At 44.3% G+C, this 20435-nt stretch overlaps 2 protein-coding genes across 2 annotated transcripts; one reads left to right on the top strand and one right to left on the bottom strand.

The window, feature by feature from the left end:
• Window positions 1-8022: 8022 nt before the first annotated feature.
• LOC103715480 lies at window positions 8023-10617 on the bottom strand. The gene is made up of 3 exons (XM_008803113.4): window positions 10246-10617; window positions 9586-9689; window positions 8023-9404 (listed from the first exon to the last, which is right to left on the bottom strand). Exons 1-3 carry the CDS (start codon window positions 10429-10431, stop codon window positions 8759-8761), a joined length of 936 nt encoding a protein of 311 aa, XP_008801335.2. The 5' UTR covers window positions 10432-10617; the 3' UTR covers window positions 8023-8758.
• A 4962-nt stretch (window positions 10618-15579) lies between these two features.
• LOC103715464 lies at window positions 15580-17567 on the top strand. The gene is made up of 3 exons (XM_008803089.4): window positions 15580-15934; window positions 16520-16611; window positions 16786-17567. Exons 1-3 carry the CDS (start codon window positions 15740-15742, stop codon window positions 17432-17434), a joined length of 936 nt encoding a protein of 311 aa, XP_008801311.2. The 5' UTR covers window positions 15580-15739; the 3' UTR covers window positions 17435-17567.
• The last annotated feature ends 2868 nt before the right edge of the window (window positions 17568-20435 follow it).

Here is a 20435-nt window from a genome sequence, read left to right as displayed (position 1 = left end):
GCCTTCCGCACCAGATATGGCCATTATGAGTATCTGGTGATGCCTTTCGGGTTGACAAATGCTCCAGCTGCATTTATGGATCTGATGAACAGGGTATTTAAACCTTTCTTGGACAAATTTGTAATTGTGTTTATTGATGACATCTTAATCTATTCCAAGAGTCATACTGAGCATGAGCAACACTTGAAAATTGTTTTGGAAATTTTGAGACAGAATCAATTGTATGGGAAACTGAAGAAATGTCAGTTCTGGCTGGATCAGGTGATGTTCTTGGGACATGTGGTATCTAAAGAAGGAATTATGGTTGACCCGAAGAAGATCGAAGCTGTAGTTGACTGGAACAGACCGACAAATGTATCAGAGATCTGCAGTTTCCTTGGATTAGCCGGCTATTACAGAAGATTTGTAGAAGGCTTCTCTAGTATTGCTGGGCCCTTGACTCGACTCACTCGCAAAGGAGTGAAATTCGAGTGGTCAGATCAGTGTGAGAAGAGCTTCGAGGAATTGAAGCGCCGGCTAGTGTCAGCACCTATTTTGACTCTGCCAGTCACGGGTGTTGATTATACTATTTACAGTGATGCCTCCAAGAAGGGTTTGGGCTGTGTGCTGATGCAGAATGAAAAAGTTATTGCCTACGCCTCTAGACAGCTCAAGCCTTATGAAGAAAACTATCCCACACATGATCTCGAGCTTGCAGCAGTTGTATTTGCTCTGAAAATATGGAGGCACTATTTGTATGGAGAGACATGTCAGGTATATACTGATCATAAAAGCCTGAAATATCTCTTTACTCAAAAAGAGCTGAACATGAGACAGAGGAGGTGGCTGGAGTTGTTAAAAGATTATGATCTGACTATCCACTATCACCCTGGAAAGGCAAATGTAGTAGCAGATGCACTGAGCCGGAAATCTTCAGGGAATATTGCAGCCTTGATTACTACTCAGAAGGATATTCTGGAAGATCTGAGGAGAGCAGAGATAGAGGTGTATCTACATGAGGCTACTATGAAATTGGCAAACTTGCGAGTCCAGCCTACACTTATTGATAGAATTAAGGCAGCGCAAGTTGATGACCCTCGACTCCAGAAGATCAAGAGGGATATCGAGTCTGATACACAGTCAGAATTCCGTATACATGAAGATGGCTCTTTGAGGTTTATTAACAGAGTCTGTGTTCCAGATAATCCTGGTCTGAAGAAGGAAATCATGGATGAAGCTCACAGTACGGGATATACAGTGCACCCAGGCAGTACCAAGATGTACAAGGATCTGAAAGCGGTGTTTTGGTGGAATAACATGAAGAGGGAGATTGCCCAGCATGTATCTCAATGCTTAACTTGTCAGCAAGTTAAGATTGAGCATCAGAGACCAGCAGGTATGCTACAGCCTCTGCCGATTCCAGAGTGGAAATGGGAGCATATCACTATGGATTTCGTATCAGGACTACCTCGTACCCTTAGAGGTCATGATTCAGTCTGGGTGATCGTAGACAGACTGACCAAAACAGCTCATTTTCTGGCAATCAAGACTGGGATGACACTGGAGAAGCTGGCAGAATTATATATCGAGCAGATAGTACGGCTGCACGGAGTTCCAGTATCCATTGTATCAGACAGAGATTCCCGGTTTGTGGCACATTTTTGGGGCAGCTTGCACAGAGCTTTAGGGACCACCCTTAGCTTCAGTACAGCCTTTCATCCACAGACAGATGGACAGTCTGAGAGGACCATCCAGATTCTAGAGGATATGCTGAGAGCCTGCTCTATTGATATGAGGGGCTCTTGGGATCATCACTTGTCACTGGTAGAGTTTGCTTATAATAATAGTTACCAGGCAAGCATACAGATGGCTCCTTATGAGGCTCTATATGGTAGGAAGTGCAGATCGCCTATCTGTTGGGATGATGTGGGGGAGAGGAAGATCTTGGGTCCAGAGATGGTGCAGCAGACAGTGGAAAAGATTCAGTTGATCAGAGAACGACTCCGAGCAGCTCAGAGTAGACAGAAAAGCTATGCAGATATCAGGAGGCGGGAATTGGAATTTCAGGTCGGAGATCATGTGTTCCTCAGAGTATCCCCTTCTAAAGGGATCATGCGGTTTGGAGTTCGAGGCAAGCTCAGTCCGAGATATGTGGGACCCTTCGAGATTCTCGAGAGAGTTGGATCTGTTGCTTATAGACTGGCACTTCCACCTGCTCTATCGGGAGTTCATTCTGTATTTCATGTCTCCATGCTGAGGAAGTATATTGCTGATCCAAATCATGTGATTGATGTGGCACCTTTGCAGCTTCGCGCCGATCTTACATATGTGGAGCAGCCTGTCCGTATAGTGGATAGGAAGGACCAAGTCTTGAGAAGACGCACTATCCCATATGTCAAGGTCCAGTGGAGCAATCATAGTGAGAGAGAAGCCACCTGGGAGCTGGAGGAGGAGATGAGAGAGAAGTATCCAGCCTTGTTCTCGGATTGAGGTATGTTTTTAATTTCGAGGACGAAATTTCTTTTTAGTTGGTTAGAGTGTGAAGACCCGAACTGAAGTCGGCAAGGAGTGCCGACTTCAGTTGGGTCATCGTGGTTTGCCCACGAAGACCACGCCGGCCGAACGGCCAGCGAGATCTCCGCACCACCCCCCTCTTCCCTCTTCCCCTCTTCCCTCTCCCTCTCTCTCTCTCCCTTTCTCTCTTCTCTGAGAGCCCCAAACCTTTTCCATTTCATTTTTCCTTCTCATTTTTTTTTTTCCCCTCTTCTAGAGACGGTCGTCGGAGCCGTAGGTGCCGCCGGAGCCGCCAACGCCGTCGGGAATCCATTCCCCGACAACCGGAGGTGAGGAAGATAACTTATTTACTATTTTTTTTATGAATTTAAGGGGAAAGGAATGAGAGTATGTTTTCGGTTTCACTTCCCTATTTCGGAGATGATTTTTTTGTAGGATTCGTCCGACCAACGGTGGCCGGTCGGGGTCAATTCGGCCGAAACCAGTTCGGCCGGAGGTGGGCGAACGGAGGCCGGGCTTCCTAGCCTCGGTCCCTCCCTTCCTCCCTTGCTTCCTCTTCTTCTTCCCTTCTTCTTTCTCCGCCCGGCTCGGGACAGCGGCGTGGCCGACGGCGGCTGGCCGAGCACCGCCGCCGAGGGCCACGGTCGGCCGCCGAGGACCGACCGGAGCCACCAGCCACCCCCCCTCCTTCTCTTTCTTCTTCTTCTTCTTCTCCTTCTTCCTCTTCTTCTTCTTCCTCTTCTTCTTCTTCTTCTTCCGGCTGGGTGCTTTCCTTGCATCGTTTTCTGTGCCCTGTTGGTGTCTCAAACCAGGCACAGATGAACTTTGGGTGTTTCCTTGCATCGATTTCCGTGCCCTGTTGGTGTCACAAACCAGACACAAATGAACTTTGATCTGATTGAACCATCTTCTGACTGTGGATCTGGTCTAGACTTGGGTTGGTCTAATTTGAGTGTAATCTGGTTTGTTAAGATTTAATCTAATCTGGTCTGGTCAGACCTGGTTTGGGTTGGGCTAGGGACCTGTTTTTGGGCTGAGTTGGGTCTGATTGGATTTGTGGGCTGGTTTGGTATGGGCCTGAGATCTGATCTGAACCTGTTATCCGGTTTGGTTCAATTGGGCCTAATCTGTTTTGGGCCACAATTGACTTGGGTCTAAAGGATTCTGATTTTAGGGTATATGTTTGATCTTGGGGGCCCATTCTTGGATTTATGAACTTAGGAGTTTAAGGGGTTGAAATTAGTTTAAATTATGTTTCTTAATTAATTAAATAATTAATATTTATGTTTAATCAGGGGTTCGTGATATCTGTGGCAGGGATCTTTTAAGCGAACCCAGGTAGGTGACTTATTGCTTTAAAGTCGAATTTTAACATGTATCTTGCATATGTTGATGTTATAATTTATTCTTGGCATTATGTGTTAGAATTAGAATTAAATATTTAATTTTTTTTATAAACTGTTATGTGCCTTACTATTGGGAGCATGATCATGACTTTGATTTGGAAATTCACGATGTGGAAAATCTATTTATTGATTTTTAAAGACCGCGTGACTGTAGTCTAGACCCCGCCAATGGGATGATACGTTGGCCCTGTCGACTTGTACTGAGGAACTGGTTCCGACACCGTGACCACCGGTGATAGAATAGTGGCGGCACAGGGGTGCGTTTTGCTCTGCGGAGCGGCTCGGTGGAGCGTGAGATTGGCACCAGGGGGTGCGGCACAGTGGTGCGTTGGCTCAGTGGAGCGGCTCTTCGGAGAGTTGTATTGGCACTTCGGTGTAACCATGTCACTGGGTGATGTGGCCGTAGTCATGCGGTTGAGTTATTTTGAGTCTCGGATCGGGTTTACAGATTATTGTGTGGATTTTTGGATTTATGAGTTTAGCTGCTTTTATATGCATTATGACATGTTATATGATGACTTTATTGCATGATGTCGCCTACTGAGCTGTTAGCTCACTCCTACTATTTACATTTTTGCAGGTGATGATATATGATTATAGGGATTACGGGATGGAGTGGTCATGATGTAGTTAGCTAGTGGATATGGACTTTTCCTTTGATATTTGCATATGTAGACATTTGAATTGAAAGTTGGAATTTATCTTTGATTAGTTACTGATGGTTGATCTGATTTATCTGCCTTGCGTGCCTGCGGGGTCCGCCCTGCAGGTGCGCGGCGTCTGCTCGCGCCCCGGGCCCCGGGTTCGGGGCGTGACATAAACACCATCTAGTTTGCTGTAGAAGCTGCCAAGAAGTCCCAAGTGTCCCAAGCTGTCATAGGCTATCCATCACCATGTGTGTAGATAATCTTAGCAGCTTAAGGCAAGATTAATCGCATCGACTGAGTGGCCTCTAAAAAATTTGGGTGTTCTTGACCAGCCAGATGTGATAAGCAACATAGAAAGCCCTGATCACAACAGGTTTAGATGATGATCTACTGGAGCAACCTCTCAAGTGCAAAAGGAATGTATCAATGGGGGTGTTACTGACTGAAAGAGCTCCTGCAGTGCATCGGCTAATCTCTAAACTCGCATAGCTCTCTCACAACAAAAGAGAACATGGTCAATTGAGTCCTCCTCATAATAGGGGCAACTAGAGAGGATGCTCATTCCACAACTACTGAGAACACCTCTAGTTGGGAGCCATCTCCAAACCACCTTCCATATGAATAAGGTTATTCTTGAATGGACCCCAAGTCATGTCTATAGGCAAGGTGATCTCGAAGGTGGTTGTACAAATTCCTAGTTCTGACCCTTGTACAGCAAGTAGATCTCTATACCCTCACATCGGGAGCACTGTGCCTAGGGATCACTAAAGACTGCACCCTCTTTGCCAACTGCTCACCGAATAGCTGAGCAACCAAGATAGTATTTCACCTCCTCTCCCCTAGAAGAAGTAGGTCGCTAACTCGCATGCTCGCCTCCAACTCGGTGTTGTATGCAATCGGCCAATGCATCAGAGGAAGGTCAGAAACCCAAGTGTCCCTTATAATGTTCACACTCTGCCTATCCCCAACCTGCCACCTTATATAGCCATCACCATCAAAGCATACAGTAATCTCCTTCTAGATGAATGAGCTAATGTAGTCAGCATGTATATTAGAGATAGATGGCCATACTTTGCCCTCATCATAGCACTTCAAATACTATTAAGCTCAAGTAAGTACCTCACCGCATGTCGGCCTATTATGGCTTGTCTCTTGACATGCAAGGACTAGAGACCTAATCTGTCGTCTTACAATGGATGGCAAATCATACTCCAGGCAACTAGGTGCACCTCACACCCACCACTATGAGAATCTACAGGAAGCTTCAAAACATCTGATCCAACTTCATCAGACAGGATCTCCGCATAATGGTGCTAAACATGAGATAGATCAGCATAGAACTAAGGACAAAATGTAGCCAAGTCAACCTACCCATCATTAATGGAGACCTGACCCGCCAACCGTCAAGGCGATCATGAACACGCTACTCCACAGTCGAGTAGTTGAGCCTCTGCCCAGAGATAGGCACACCCAAGCAACGCCATGTCCCCTCCCGCTTTTTGATGCTCAGGCAGTCCTTAACTGAGTGCTTCACTTACAGCTTTGACTTTGGCTAAAGCAGATGGCAAACTTATGAAGATTCACTTTCTAGCCTAAAGCATCATAGTAGTCCTCTAAAATGCTTCTGAAGACCACTGCATTCCTCATGCAGGCCTGGCCCAGTAGGAGACAGCCATCTACAAAAAGCAATTACGAGATTGGTCGAGTTCCCAGGGTGGGCATGTAGGCATCCAATTCCCGGTGCTCCCAGGGTGGGTGAGCTCGAGATAAAGCATCAGCGCATATAATGAAGAGATAGGAAGACAAAGAACAACCTTGGCAAAGGCCAACCGAGGAGTGGAAGAAGGCCATCGGTGTGCCGTTAATTAGGATGGAAAAGGATGGGGTATGTACACAACTCAGAATCCACCGGATCCAAACTCCATGGAATCCAAAGCTCTCTAGAGTGTAATGTAAGTAGTCCCAGCACACTCGATCATACGCTCTCTCCAAGTCAAACTTGATGCCCATGAGACTCTGGTGGCAAAGGGCCCTAGGAAGATCATGCATAAACTCCTGAGTAATGAGAACATTATATATAATACTCCGACCCCCAACGAAGGCTTCCTGCTTGGGGCTGATGACCTTTGGAAGGACCGTCTTCATCCTGCTAGTCATGATCTTTGCTATAGCCTTATATCGAGTATTATAGAGTGGCTTAGCTCCGAGGCATCATGTTACTTTGGCATCAAAGTAATATAGATCTTCTTCCAGGAGTCTGCCATCACTTTGGTGCTGAAAAATGCTGGATCGCTGCAACAATCTCATAGCAGATGACATCCCAGTATCTCCTAAACAGTAGGGGAGGGAAGTAATATGACCGGTGCTTTGTCCTCAAACAATGGCTAGAATGCTTCCTAGACCTCCTTCGTGAACACTTGTTCGATGAGGATAGAATTCTATGTGTCATCAACCATAGTATTCGACGGTGGAGAGGGGCCTCTCCTCCTCAAAGAGTGACCATCCACCTCGATCTAAAGAACCTAAGACTCTCCCACCTGACAATATCTTCATCCTCCATAACTTGCCCTGTGCTATCCCTCAGGAATCAGATAAGATTCCTCCGTATCCTAATGATCATGGATCTTGATTTTCCTTCGATTACACCCATTGAAATCACATACTTATGTACTAATTTACCCAAAACAAAAGCTTGTAAATACTATAAAAATTAGTATTATCTTTTTCTTGACATTTTTTACGCATCGTCATATTAAGACACGTTGACACATGGTTGGGAATTCTAGGCATTGATTAAGCATTTGTATAAGAGGAGCGAGTGGTAATTATACTTGCTTATCTGCTAAAGTTTAATTATTATGATATGTTCTTTACCTCATCGGAATAAACCTAGAGCGTTAATGGGCTCAAATTAGGTTCGTTGCTAAAATCAAACTTTATTTCCAATTTAGGTCACATGGTGATACATGGAATAGTACAAAATTTGTTTCCCTCTATGATGAAATAAAGTTTTCAAGGATGCATTAGAAAGTGATCATAGGTCAAGGATGGATCTCAAATCTGCCATGTATTCCGCCAGGAATTGCAACGCCAGTTCCTATCCTAATCAAATTCCAAATTATTTAGCAAACTGTACCCTATAACAACTGGTGCTATTCAAGTCCTGTTGATCCAAGGAACCATATTTCGGCACACGCAACGCATGTGCTATGAAGATGTATGAAACACGGAGGTCTTTACGTGAGCAAGTAGAATAGTTCTTTGATGATTTGACAAGCAACTGAAATGGAACTACCATATAGACTATGCAAAGTATCTACTTAAAGGTTCGCTGTTATTTCTATCCTAAAATTTTATACTCTCTTATATATATATATATATATATATATATATATATATATATATATATATATATATATATATATATATATATATATATATATATATATATATATATATATATAAACAGAAAGAAAAGACTAATAAGTCTTTTATGCAATGACCAAGTTAGCAAGGCCCACCTGCCAACACAACCAAAACCTCTCTCTCTCTCTCTCTCTAAAATACACGCACACAAGCGTCGTTCCAGTGGGGCAATGACCTCTCAGCTTTACTGGATGTAGAATAAGTCTTTTTTTTTTTTTCTCTCTTCTCTTTTTTCTTTTGCGCTAGGCAGGCATGTCAACCTGTACAAATCCGAACACACCCAATAAAATCAGAAAATAAAACATCATGAAATGTCTTAGACAAATCCTCATCCTGAATTCATAGAGTACCACCTATGTGGTTAGCCACATAAGCGGCCGCCGTAAAATCCACCTTCACCATGTCCTTTGGAAGCAAGCTGAAGCTGGGTTAAATTGGACAGAAAGGTTCCTGAATTCGCCAGTAGCCTGCCTAGGCTCTTTCATCAAAGTCCCTAATGTGGATCTCGATTCCAACTGTTACTCATTGAATCCCCGGACCAAATTGCTGCTGCCCACAATTTAGTTCGCTTCGTGATGGCCTCCCTCCAGGTTCGGCGAACATTATGTTAACCATATGTGAATACCATGTTAACCAGTAATAAAAGATAGCAAACTAAAGTATGTACTTTTACTTTTCTAAGACATATCAACAGCTCCAGTCCAATACGTCCCCCACTTACACCTGCACTTCCAGAGACCGTGCGCGGACGCTCCAGATAAAAGCACATGCATTAGAAAGCAGATGCTACAGTAGAGATTTGAGAGAACGGGCCTTCACGGGCTTCCTTCCTCTCTTCTTCCTGCAATTCCTCTCCTCCTCATCCTCATCACTCTTATCCTCCTCGCCACAGCAGCCCTTTCCATCCACCTCCTCCTCGTTGTCTTCCTCGTCATCGCCGGTCGCCGGAGCGTCGTGCCCATCCACGGACTCCGAATTCTCTCTTCCTCCTTCTTCAGCGACATCACCAGTAATACCACCACCAAAATTATCGCTTCTATAATTACTTCCTCTCCTCTTTCCCCGCCAAGGCCCGAACGCAGAATAGTAGTAGTAGTAGTAGTAGTAGAAATTATTACCATCTCCGGCTGCGTCCGCCGTCGCCTTCTTCTTCCGATGTCTATCGCCGCCTCCGTCGGCTACTTTTCTATAACTGCTATTGTTGGCATAGGAGCGGAGCTGGGTGAGGTGGTAGTGGCAGAGGGAGTGGGGAAGGTGCGCCAGTCTTTTGCAATGCCATCCCTTGCCATCGCTCTTCTTGCACAAGGGTGTAGCAGTCTCGCCAGTCTTGGTAGCAGCAGTTGAATCACTCCCTTTCTCCACCCTTTTTCTCTTCACTTTCTTCCTCACCTTCTCCTCCTCCTCCTCCGCCTCCGCCTTTATCTTTACATCACTGCCATGAGAGCATGAATAACCTTGGTATAAGACGAACTTAACTTGCCGCCGCAACCATATCTCTATTATATTTGGTGGGTTGGAGCCTTGGAGGTTTAGGTTTGGTAGCAGTAGATCTAATGACAGTAAAAAGGAAGGGAGAGAGAGAGAGGGAGGGAAGATAGGAGGAGGATGCTTGCCTCTTGATAAGAGGAGGCTCGACGGGTTTCCGTTCAGGTTTGATGCGGTTTGCGGCGGCGCCCCTATCGTCGTCGGCGGCGGGGTCGGCATCCGCATCTTCCTGCTGCCAAATGCCAAATCCCAGAAACCATTCAAGTCCCGAAGGAAGCTGTAATGGATGAATTAAAGGGAAAACAAGGGCCTAGAGAACGCCCCAAATAGAAGCAGCAAAAGACCCCTCCCAGTTCTAACACCTTCCCCTTCCGATCGACCCATGAATCGGCCGATCAAAGATTCCCTTCTCTTGTTTTTTTCTTTTTCCTTCTTATTCTCTCCGCGCTCGATCGATGCTGCAGGCATGAACCCTAACTCCCTCACTAATTAACTTTCGCCGACGCCATAAGTCGAAAGAAAATAGAAGTAAATGAATAAGGAAGCTAATAAAAGCCCAGGTCGATCATCCCCCACCCACTTCGATCTCACGATCCCAGTTTTTAGGGCTCGGAAGGAGGAGAAAAAAAAAAGAAACCCTTAAATGGAAGGAATGACCTATTTTCCATCCTCGAGAAGAGAAATAGAAAGGAACCAAGAAGCCATCGTCAAGAATCGAACCTATTAGAAACTGAAAGCATGAAAGAAAGAAATAACGGAGAGAGACGAGAGGGATGGATGGATCTGACCTGGGAAACGGCATTCTGGTGATTGGGTATGAGATCCCACGGGGAGCGGTTCAGCTGGCAGAGAATCCCGGCGGCCGCCGCAGAAGCAGCCTGCGAGTCCCACGCCGGTGACGCGAAGGGCTTCGGCGGCGAGAAGTAGGCGATCGTGGCGCCCAACAGCTTCGAGGCGCACTTTCTAATCCTCATCACCGGATGAAATAAAGTAACAGTTGGAGCGAGAGAGAGGAAAAGAATACAAGGAAGAGAAGGGAAGCGAACGGAGGGAGGAGATCTGGAGATCTTCTCGTTTGGGTTGGGCGATGTTCGCAGAGAGAGACGAGCTGACGAGAGTCCAGTCGTCCGGAGAGGATGGGGGGCGAAGGGTTTTATGGATACGAGTCCTCCTCTTTTGGCCCATTATATATATTTATTATATCGAAGCCTTTTCTTTTTCTTCGAGCTCTGATTGGAAGCTGGCTTGCCTGGGGAGCAGAGTTAGGTAGTAGATGGAACGGATCTTCGCCCTTACGAGCCTTCCAGGTCTAATCACTGTCCATCCATTCTGAACCATTTCTATGGCCCGACGTCAGAGCCATACAGCGGACAGCAAGTACTGAGTGCGAGCTACACGCAGCTCGTGTTGGACAATAACATGAACCATGTTATGCAGGTTGACGTGACAATCACACATGTTTAGGTTGTGGGCGGCTTGAACAGCTATGTATCATGGATGATGAGTATTTCAGGCCAGCTCGATTATACTGAAGGGTGACTTCATTACCATGATTGGTTGGGTCTAAAGGAGCCTATGCGGTGGCGGAGAGGGACATCTCCTACTTTGAAACATTTGGATGATGGTTCAAGATAGTGTGGCCTTTCAAACTCAGTATGTATACTGAGAAGCCAACGAGGCGAAGAACTAGGTGGTTGCATATGTGGCAACCCACTCAGGAGGTACTCTATGGGCCAGGAAGAGAGAGTTATCTAGGGTACTTTGAGACCTATTGTTTAGTGATTCTATTAGATGTAACCGTACTCGTAATGTATGAAATATTAGTTTTAGAAGAAAAAAAAGAGCACAGTTTTAGACCCCGTGTAGAATGGGCAATCAATTTAACTCACAGGGCTAACAAAATTGCTCGCCATGCAATGAGGCTATGGATCAGTTTTGATGTCTCTTGTGAGTCTGGCTGCACGATCTAAAATTTGAAAGCGCAGCAGCTTCTCGTGGCATGCATCTTGGATCAGCTGTCTTGCATGAACCTACGAGGTACGCTATGAGCAATCGTGGACCAAATAATGTTGTGCATAAAACTTGATATGCAGAAGCAAATTAATCTCATTAACGTGTACTGGTAGTGTCCTACCACCCTATATAGCCAACAATGCATTCAGTTTTTCGCCTTTATTTCTCATGCACAAAGAAAGAAAAAGCGTCAACGCGCGATAATACTTTTGGAATTGATGTCGTACGTCGCAATCAGGTTCACTTGGATACAAGTTCAAGCTTTTAACCTCTGAATGAAGGATGGGTTGCTTTATAAATTGGATATACCCTTTACATGTGGAAAATTTTGTCAAGGAAAGAGATGAAGAGGACCAGTAGACACTAAATCATGTATCAAAAGAAGTGTTTTAACGTGTGACAGGGAAGGTCAGACCTGCAGTAGTAAAGTGAGGTTGGTGCTATGCCTCCACTGTTCATGGGCATCGTAACGCCCGCCAGAAGTCAAGGAAGGCAGGGAGAGAATTGTTGATCAATGGCAAGCTAAAATCCTGTAGCTCTCAAATTTCAGGCATATCGGATGCCTCATTGCCTTCAGTCAGAAGGTAACTTATTCAAAAATATTGGATCCAGAGTAACCAAATAAGCCCTAAAGCTTTTCATTATCACCCCCGCAACCAAAAAAAAAAAAAAAGGAAAAAGAAAAATCCTATGTTTAAACGTGATGATTAAACTGCCCTGTTACTTCTCTCATAAACATTCTTATTTCCGTTTCTGATATCTTCTAACTAGGATTTGTAAAAGAATAAATGAAGTATGATAAAGCATGAACAAGAACCAGATTCTAATTGATTGTTATCGTAGAAACAGCTTTAGACCTTTGCCATCTTTTCTTCTTGATCGAGAATTATACTTCTCGGCAAGGAACCAACCGAATCAAAATGACATATTGGTCCAAGTCGGCCCATTATAAACTGGCCCGGAAATGTGCAGACCATCCGCTGATAGATTCGCGCCATGTCGCTTTACTTAGATCGGATGGTTCTGAAAAAACTCAAGTGCAAGAAAGCAGAACTCTTCAGTGCAAATTCTGCGCAGAAAAAGACTCGAGCAGCCGCTGTTGCCGGTTCCCATATATTTCCTTTTCCTTTGCTTTAACTATGGCGATTCCTATGTATCGTAATGGCGTCCTGATATCCCTCTCCTCCGATCACAACTCTTCCCCAACCCCAGAGCCACCGGCTAGTAGAACCTCTTCGTCGAGTTGGCGATCATGCTGCAGGTCTTGGCCTCGACCTTTCGGAGGTGATTGAGCGGTATATATGAGGAGGTTGTTGATGAGTTTGGAAGGACTTTCTTGTATGGAGATCGAAGAAGCAGGTAGTAGGCCGCATATGGTGAAAGGGCTGGCTACGTGGGAGGTAGTGGATGAGGTTGGGGAGGAAAAAGAGGGGGAAGGCATCGGCACCACGGGCCATGGAAGTCAAGGCATGCAGGGCTAGAACAAAGTCTCCAATGAAGGTATTGAGATGAAGGTCGCGCGCGGAGGAGGCGGCAAAGGTCAGGGCATGCACCAGAAGAGAACCATGAGGAAGGTGTTGAAGCGGGCGGCAGGGATGGCCAAGAGATTTCTGTTGGCTGGGAGTGAGGCTAGTGATGAGGAAAAAGAAGGGGGGGATGAGGATATCGTTAATGGCAGCGAAAGAAACCAAGAAGATGGGAACCGGCAGCACGGGTTGATCCAGTTTCCATCGACCACTAGAACTAGAACACGTGTAAGGCTCCGATTGAGCCTTTGAGCTTTAATATGCCAGCTGGCAAATGAGCAGGACTCAACCCGACTAAAAAGTAAGCGTATCATAAGCTTTCCCCTTCCCACCAATCTAGAGCTCTTCTTTCTTCCTTCTATTTCTTTATATATCATGAGTTAGAATAGTAAGGTAGAAGAGAGCAAGGGCATTATGAATCGTACTAAGCATCTTTCAGGCCTTTTTCGAAATCTAGTTCCAAGAGTTTAGTTACTTCATGTTTTGCGTCTAATTAGAAATTTGAATCTAGAAAATTTGGCAAGAGACTTTCTCTAAAAAGCATGTTCTAGCAAGTGGAACGTTTAACAACAAAGCTGTGAAGTCTTCCTGATTTTTTTTTTTTAATACATCAGCAGCTCATACTAGTCTCGCATGAGCATTACCATCAGAGTCAAAGGACAAAATACTCTACAGAGATCGAGGAACGGATACAAAGAGAGTCCAGAGAATCTCTCTACAATGGTGAGCACCAAAAGAAGTGACCTAATCAACAGCTTGATTTGTCTTCTGAAACACATGCACAACCTGATAGGCATCACACTCCCTCAGCAGCCTCCAAATGTCATCTAGAAGCGGGTGATCGGACATCCTCGGCCTTTTCTGTAGAATCCGTTCAATCACTTTTACTGAGTCACCCTTCAAGATGATGCGTCCCATCCCTAGAACTCGTCTCGCGTAGGAGACTTCCTTCCATTCAGCTCTGAGTTCCGTTTTAGGAACGGAAGTCTCGAAGGTGCGCCGCTCTCCCACCGCTACCAACCTGGACTCATAGTCTCCCTGATTAATTAATCTCTATGGTTCCAATAAAAACTGCACAAAAAACTATACTTCCAAAGAAAAGTTTGCTTACAGAAAGTCTGAAACATCAATAATAATTGAACTTCCCAAGAAAACTTTGCATCTCCGGCAAAGTTTATTTTAGTTTGATCGAATCATGCCAATCCAATGACTAAGAGGAACGACGACCACAATAATCTAAAGCGATTCTTATGACAATAGTAAACGGTTCATGATTGGCCGATGTTATTTTGGATTTTATTGATGATTTATCTTACACTTGATTTAGTTTTTAAGAAAACCATGTTAGAAATTATTAGAAAGGATATAAGAGGATGTTCTGTGAAGTGGAAAGGCAAGTTTATCATCCTGTTTAATAAATGAGCGTAGTGTTTTTGTGGATAATGAAAAGCTCTGATGCAGGCAGTATCTTCCCAGAATCCCAGCTCAAACTAACATACTTGTTTTGATTTTTTTTCATTTTGCCTCTTAGTTCTCTTCATCTTTGGCCTAAATAAAAATACCCACATGCAAAAGGTGTGTATAAGCCAAGTCATTCGTCGTTGAGAAGTGGCAAGCTTGAACTCATATTAAAACCCGGTGGTGGTTCTAGGGCTCCCTTTTCATTCTTTGCACAAAAGGTTAAAAAAAAAAAAACGAATTAGTTGCATGTGCTGCTCCTGTTAGATGGTGAGTTTCATGCATGAGTATTAAAAATTACACTCCACACATGCAAATCAACTAGCTCAAGATGCATGCCATTAATGGACATTATTCAAGCATGATAATCTTTTAAATATGCTGCAACTGAGTTGAGACTATTTGGTTTTGCGGCAAGACTAATGAGAGCATCAAAACTGATCATCTATCAGGATTCGCATTGTATCTTTCGTGTGAAAAAACTATAGACCATTTTGCGCAATGGGCTTGCACAGAAGGTGAATCATTTTTTCGCACGAAAGATGCAACCCGAACCCTGTCCATTGCGTCCCTGTCCTCCTCCGCTGAGGTAGAAATTTATGGACTAAATCTTTTAAAAAGTAGACCTGAGCTAATATGTTCATGTAACTACTAGATCTTGTAAAAAGTAGAGCTGAGCTAATATGTTCATGTAACAGTTGGTTTGTACCTAACAATAAATACAAACTGCTTAATAATCTAGTTTCTTTATGCTTAATAATTCTGGATTTTAAATCCCACCAGCTGGTGTTCCCCAAAAGTAATTTTCCAGGCGCAACGCGGGCTGTCTGATGTGGGGCCTGCCTAAAATGGTCCAGAATGGATGATCGGTGATTAAAACCCAATAAAACCGGAACACAACATGCGGAACCGAGGCCTCGGTTCCATACTTACCCGTTACTCCAAAAACGGCCACCCCTATCAGCTATATATGTATCCCTTTTACCATCCTTTGAGCTCTCCGGTAAACGGACAAAGAACCAGCCAAAGTTCCCATCAGCTATATAAATATTGAGAAAAGCTAAGGAAAACGAATAGGATAATAAATAAATATATATATATAAGGAGCCAAAAAAGAAGAAGGAACCCCTAAAACCCGTCCTCTCTTCTCTAGACGACTCCTCTCATCAGCTCCTCTTTCTCTGCCAGGATCGGCCACCCAAACGAGGAGATCTCCAGGTCTCCTCCCGACCTTTTCCCCTCTCCGTTCCTCTCTTTCCCTCCGCTGCTGCTCTGTTCTCCGGTGATGAGGATCAGGAAGTGTGCCTCGAAGCTCCTCGGCTCCACGACCGCCTACTTCTCGCTGCCACCGCCGCAGCTCTGCTTGTCGCCGTCGTGTGAGTCGCAGTCTGCTTCCAGCACCGCCACCGCCACCGCCACGGCCGGGCTTTTGTGCCAGCTGAACCGCTCCCCGTGGGATGTGGTGCCCAATCACCAGCAGGTCAGATCCATACGGTCCTCATCTATCTCACCCTCTCCTCTCCATCGTTCCTTTGCTTCGGCTTCTATTAGGCTTCACGCTGCCGGCTTTTTTCTGGGTTACTTTCTATTTTTCTTTTCTTTAGGAGGGCAATGGAAATGGTTGGCCATGTCCCATTTTAGGGTTGTCTCGTCGGAGCCCTAAAAACGAATACAGCGAGGGTTAGATAGAAGAGACCCTACGATCTGTGTTTCTATTAAGCTTCTGCTGCTTTCTTTTCTTTCCCTTTTGTTGCATCGAAGAGGCGGAGTTTTTATGGTGATTTGGTGAGGGAGTAGGGTTCTCGGCTGCCGCGAGGGCAGAGAGAACAAGGAAAAGATAAAAAAAAGAGGAAACCCTAGATCGGTCGGTCAGGAATCTCGATCGGTCGATCAGAACGGAAAGAAGGCGAAGGTCTCGGGACTGTGATGGGGCTTTTGCTGCTCCTATTAGGAGAGCACTCTCGGGCCATCTTTTTAATGGCTTCCCGTTCTCTTTTCGCTCTTTATCATCTCGCTTCGTGCGAAAGTACTTCTTGGTAATCGAATGGGTTTGGGCATTTGGCAGGAAGAAGAGGACGCGGAGGACGACGATAGGTGCATTGCGGCGAACGGCGTCAAAGTTGAAGAGAAACCACCTAAGCCTGTAGTTATTAAGAGGTATGCAATCTTCCCCGATCTCTCTTTATTCCACCTTCTTCCCTTCCTTTTAAGTACCAGTAGAGCTACTGCTACGAAACCCAAACCTCCAACCCACCAAATATATAAAAATGGATGAGAGCGGCAGCTTCTTATGTCCAAGTGTTCGCATTTCTATGGATATTCTTATGACAGTGAGGAGATGAAGGTGGAGAAGGGAGCAGATGAGAAGGAATGTAAGAGTAATAAGAAGAAAAAGAAGGTGGCGAAGAGGAGGAAGCGGAAGGAGAGGGAGGTTGATTCAGCTGCTAAGGAGACCACCGATACTCCTGTCCTCTGCAAGAAAAGCGACGGCAAAGGATGGCGCTGCAAGAGACCGGCGCACCTCCCCCACTCCCTCTGCCACTACCACCTCGCCCAGCTGCGCTCCTATACCAGTAATAGTCACAGTAAAGTCGCCAACGTCGAAATTGGAGATGGTGATAAACATCGGAAGAGGAAGGCAGATGCATCTGGAGACAGTACTAATTCCTTCTACTACTACTATTCTGGGTTCGGGCCTTGGAGGGGAAAGAGGAGAGGAAGTGATTATAGCGGCGATATTAATGGTGGTGGTGGCGGCGGTGGTGATGTCAGTGAAGAAGAAGAAGGCAGAGAGATTTCTGCGTCTGTGGATGGGCGTGCCGCTGCCGTCGCCGGTGATGACGAGGAAGACAACGAGGAGGAGGATGAAGGAAAGGGCAGCAGCGAGGTGGATTACAGTGATGACGAGATGGAGAAAAGGAAATGTAGGAAGAGAGGGAGGAAGCCCGTGAAGGCTCGTTCTCTCAAGTCCCTACTGTAAGTGTCGTCTGCTTCTAATGCATGTGCTGTGCTGTGGTAATAATTTGTTTTTCAAGTGCTGTCCGAAGATGGATGAAATTGTTATGGATTAGATCTTGCATGAGTTAAAAAAGTTAGTTTTACAGCAACTGAAAGTTAAACATAGTTTTCGTGGGGACCGGGATTCGCGTATTCGAACTCCAAGATGGTGGAGGGATACCCAGAATTTCCGGATTCAATAACTAAAACTGGAATCTAAGCCACGCTAAAGATTTGGAAGGATCTAGGCTAATGGTAAAGTTGGATTCTTCTTATGCTAATAGATACAAAAGCAGTGGTTCGTAGACGAGCTTGAACTGGTCGACATCTTTAGGGCCCCTTCTCGATCCCTTCTGATTTGGATTACACTGCCACGCGTCTTGCACCTGTATGTGAGTTTGTATCTTGCGCGCGCGAAAAAAATGATTCAACTTCTTCTGGACGAATTCATGGATGGATCGCACGAATATTGCTTTGAGATTTATATAGGCTATGAGGGCTTTGAGGGCTATGTGAGACGAGATTCAATGATGACATTACGAAAGATTAGATTAATATAATTTTTTTGGCACGAAAGGTACGATCTTTTGAATATTTGTACCTACATCTGGAGTACCAAACAATAATAAATAATTGGACAGGTTTTGTTCAGATTCAACAAAATATTTAATTAAATCATAACATTTGGTATGTTCAGTTTTCTCTGGCCTAACTATTATTCAACAACAGTAAGATACTGGCGTAATCAATGAAAGATATTAGTTTCAATTGTTAATTAATTATTTGGGAAATATTGTGGTACATTCTAAAAGGGACTTGCATAAGAAAAGCTAATAATGAGAGAAAATATTAAATATATCCCCATTCCTCACGGCACTCAACTTCATATTTTGTGCCCTACATTGCCAGTACTGAGAGGGTGTCAACTTCATATTAAACTTCCCAAGTGGGACATTAATATTTCTTAGTACAGAATATCAACATATTCCCATTTCCCATTATTTATTATTGCCTAAAAAATGATTTAGATTTTAAACTTCTACATAGTGCATGGCAAAGAAGATAATGAACTAAGAACAGCTTAATAGTTGGTCTGTAATGTATAATTAAAATATAATGGTGTAAAATATCATACAGAAGCATGGTCGAAAGGTATTGCTTGTTTCAACACTATCTCCTCAACCGAAAATAAGAAAACCACATTAACCATCAAGGATAATGTTTTTATGATCAATCTTAGTGGCAGCGATCCGTATACATAGATTCTACGATCATTGATGTATGGCCATTTTAATTATCTCTTCTAGCAACATTATACGATGAAGCAGACCAAAAGTTGTGGTTTACTATATAAAAATGCCTTTCATATTTAGGAAAAATTGATATTAAGAATGGCAATATTTAACTATTTAATTCATTTAACTTGTTTCGACTAATTGTAAATTAGATTAGATTATCTGTTTAATAAAAATGATCATATTCTGATCTGAATTTTTGATCTATTAATAAATAGGTTGGGTTTGGATTGATAGATTTTTCGTCTATCCTATATCCGATCAAATCTATAATTTGTTCGACTTGATTCGGTTGTCTTTCTTTTTTTTTTTATACAATGGCGACTCATACTGATCTTGCATGAGTACGGCCAATAAAGTCAGAAAAAGAAATTGATGAAGAGGAAAAGGAGCAGACTCGTAATTTTCCTAGAAGACTCCTCTTGAATGTTGTGCAGCAAAGGAGGCAGCCCAATCATCAATCCTATTTGTCTTCCGGTAGATATGAGTGGTCCGAAAGGAGCCACATCATCTCGATAGCCTGTGTATGTCCCGTAGTAGCAGTTGTCCATCATCATTCTTGTACTGGCCTTGAATCTATTCGATCATCGTGGAATAATCTTCTTTAAGATAAATGCTATCTACACTCAAGACAAGCCTCACATAAGTGAGACCTTCTCATGCAACTCTCAGCTCTGCTTCAATGATAGTCACATCGAAGATGCGTCGTCCCCTGGCTATAACTAGTCTGGAGTTATGACCTCTTATCACAAAGCCTACTCCTCCTCTGCCTCCACCATCAGATATACTGCCATCAAAATTCACCTTAAGAAAGTCAAGGGGTGGGGGCTCCTAAGAAACAAAGGCAACGCGGAGCACTGTAAAAGCGGAGTGGAAGTCTTAGATGTTTCTAGCCATTCTAGATGAAACCATAGTAGTAGTCTTCGTGATCTCAAAAGCATGTAGTAGTGCTCTATCCACTACTGTCCTTAGATGCATTCTTCTATTTTCAAAGATACTGGCATTTCCGTTAAGCCAAATATGATAGGCCACATAGATACATCTGATATCCTACTCCGCAGTGCTAGGTCTCCGTAGGGACTCCTTCAGATGGCCTAGGAAATCCTTAGTCGATGACAAACTACGGTATGCTCGATGAAGCCAGAGCCCTCCTCCAAATTTGGATCGCCCGTGGGTAAAAAAAGAACATGGTTGGCAGACTCCTCCATATTAGGGCATCCCTTGCAGGCTGTGGTGATCCTCACTCCTCTTCTAGCTAGCACACTCTTGATCGGTAAACATCCCCATGCCACCTTCTAGATGAATAAGGCAGTACAAGGGTGGATTCGCATCCTCCAAATCCAACCTCCATCAATTCGTCGAGTTGTCTTCTTGCTGACCATGTCATATAGGTCTTGAGTGCTTACCTTCGACCTTCCAGTCGCCCTCCAGACCATCCTATTCGAGGTCTCCTTTATGAAGATCGGTAACTTCAAAACTCTCTCGGCTAACTGCTCCCTAAAGGTGCGCCAAATGAAGTCCTCATTCCATCTTCTCTTCTTTGGGATGATCAAATCACAAACTCTGCATCTAGCCAAGCTCACAGGGTTGATCATGGTAGGCCACCGGCCGAGCAGATGCTCCGTCAACTATCTATCTAACACATCGATAACCTGTCTATCACCAATTGTCCATCTCATCGACAGGAGC

This window comes from Phoenix dactylifera, chromosome 2 (genome assembly GCF_009389715.1).
Source record: "Phoenix dactylifera cultivar Barhee BC4 chromosome 2, palm_55x_up_171113_PBpolish2nd_filt_p, whole genome shotgun sequence".
Classification (NCBI taxonomy): Eukaryota; Viridiplantae; Streptophyta; class Magnoliopsida; order Arecales; family Arecaceae; genus Phoenix; species Phoenix dactylifera.
This window is presented reverse-complemented; position numbering and strand designations above follow the sequence as displayed.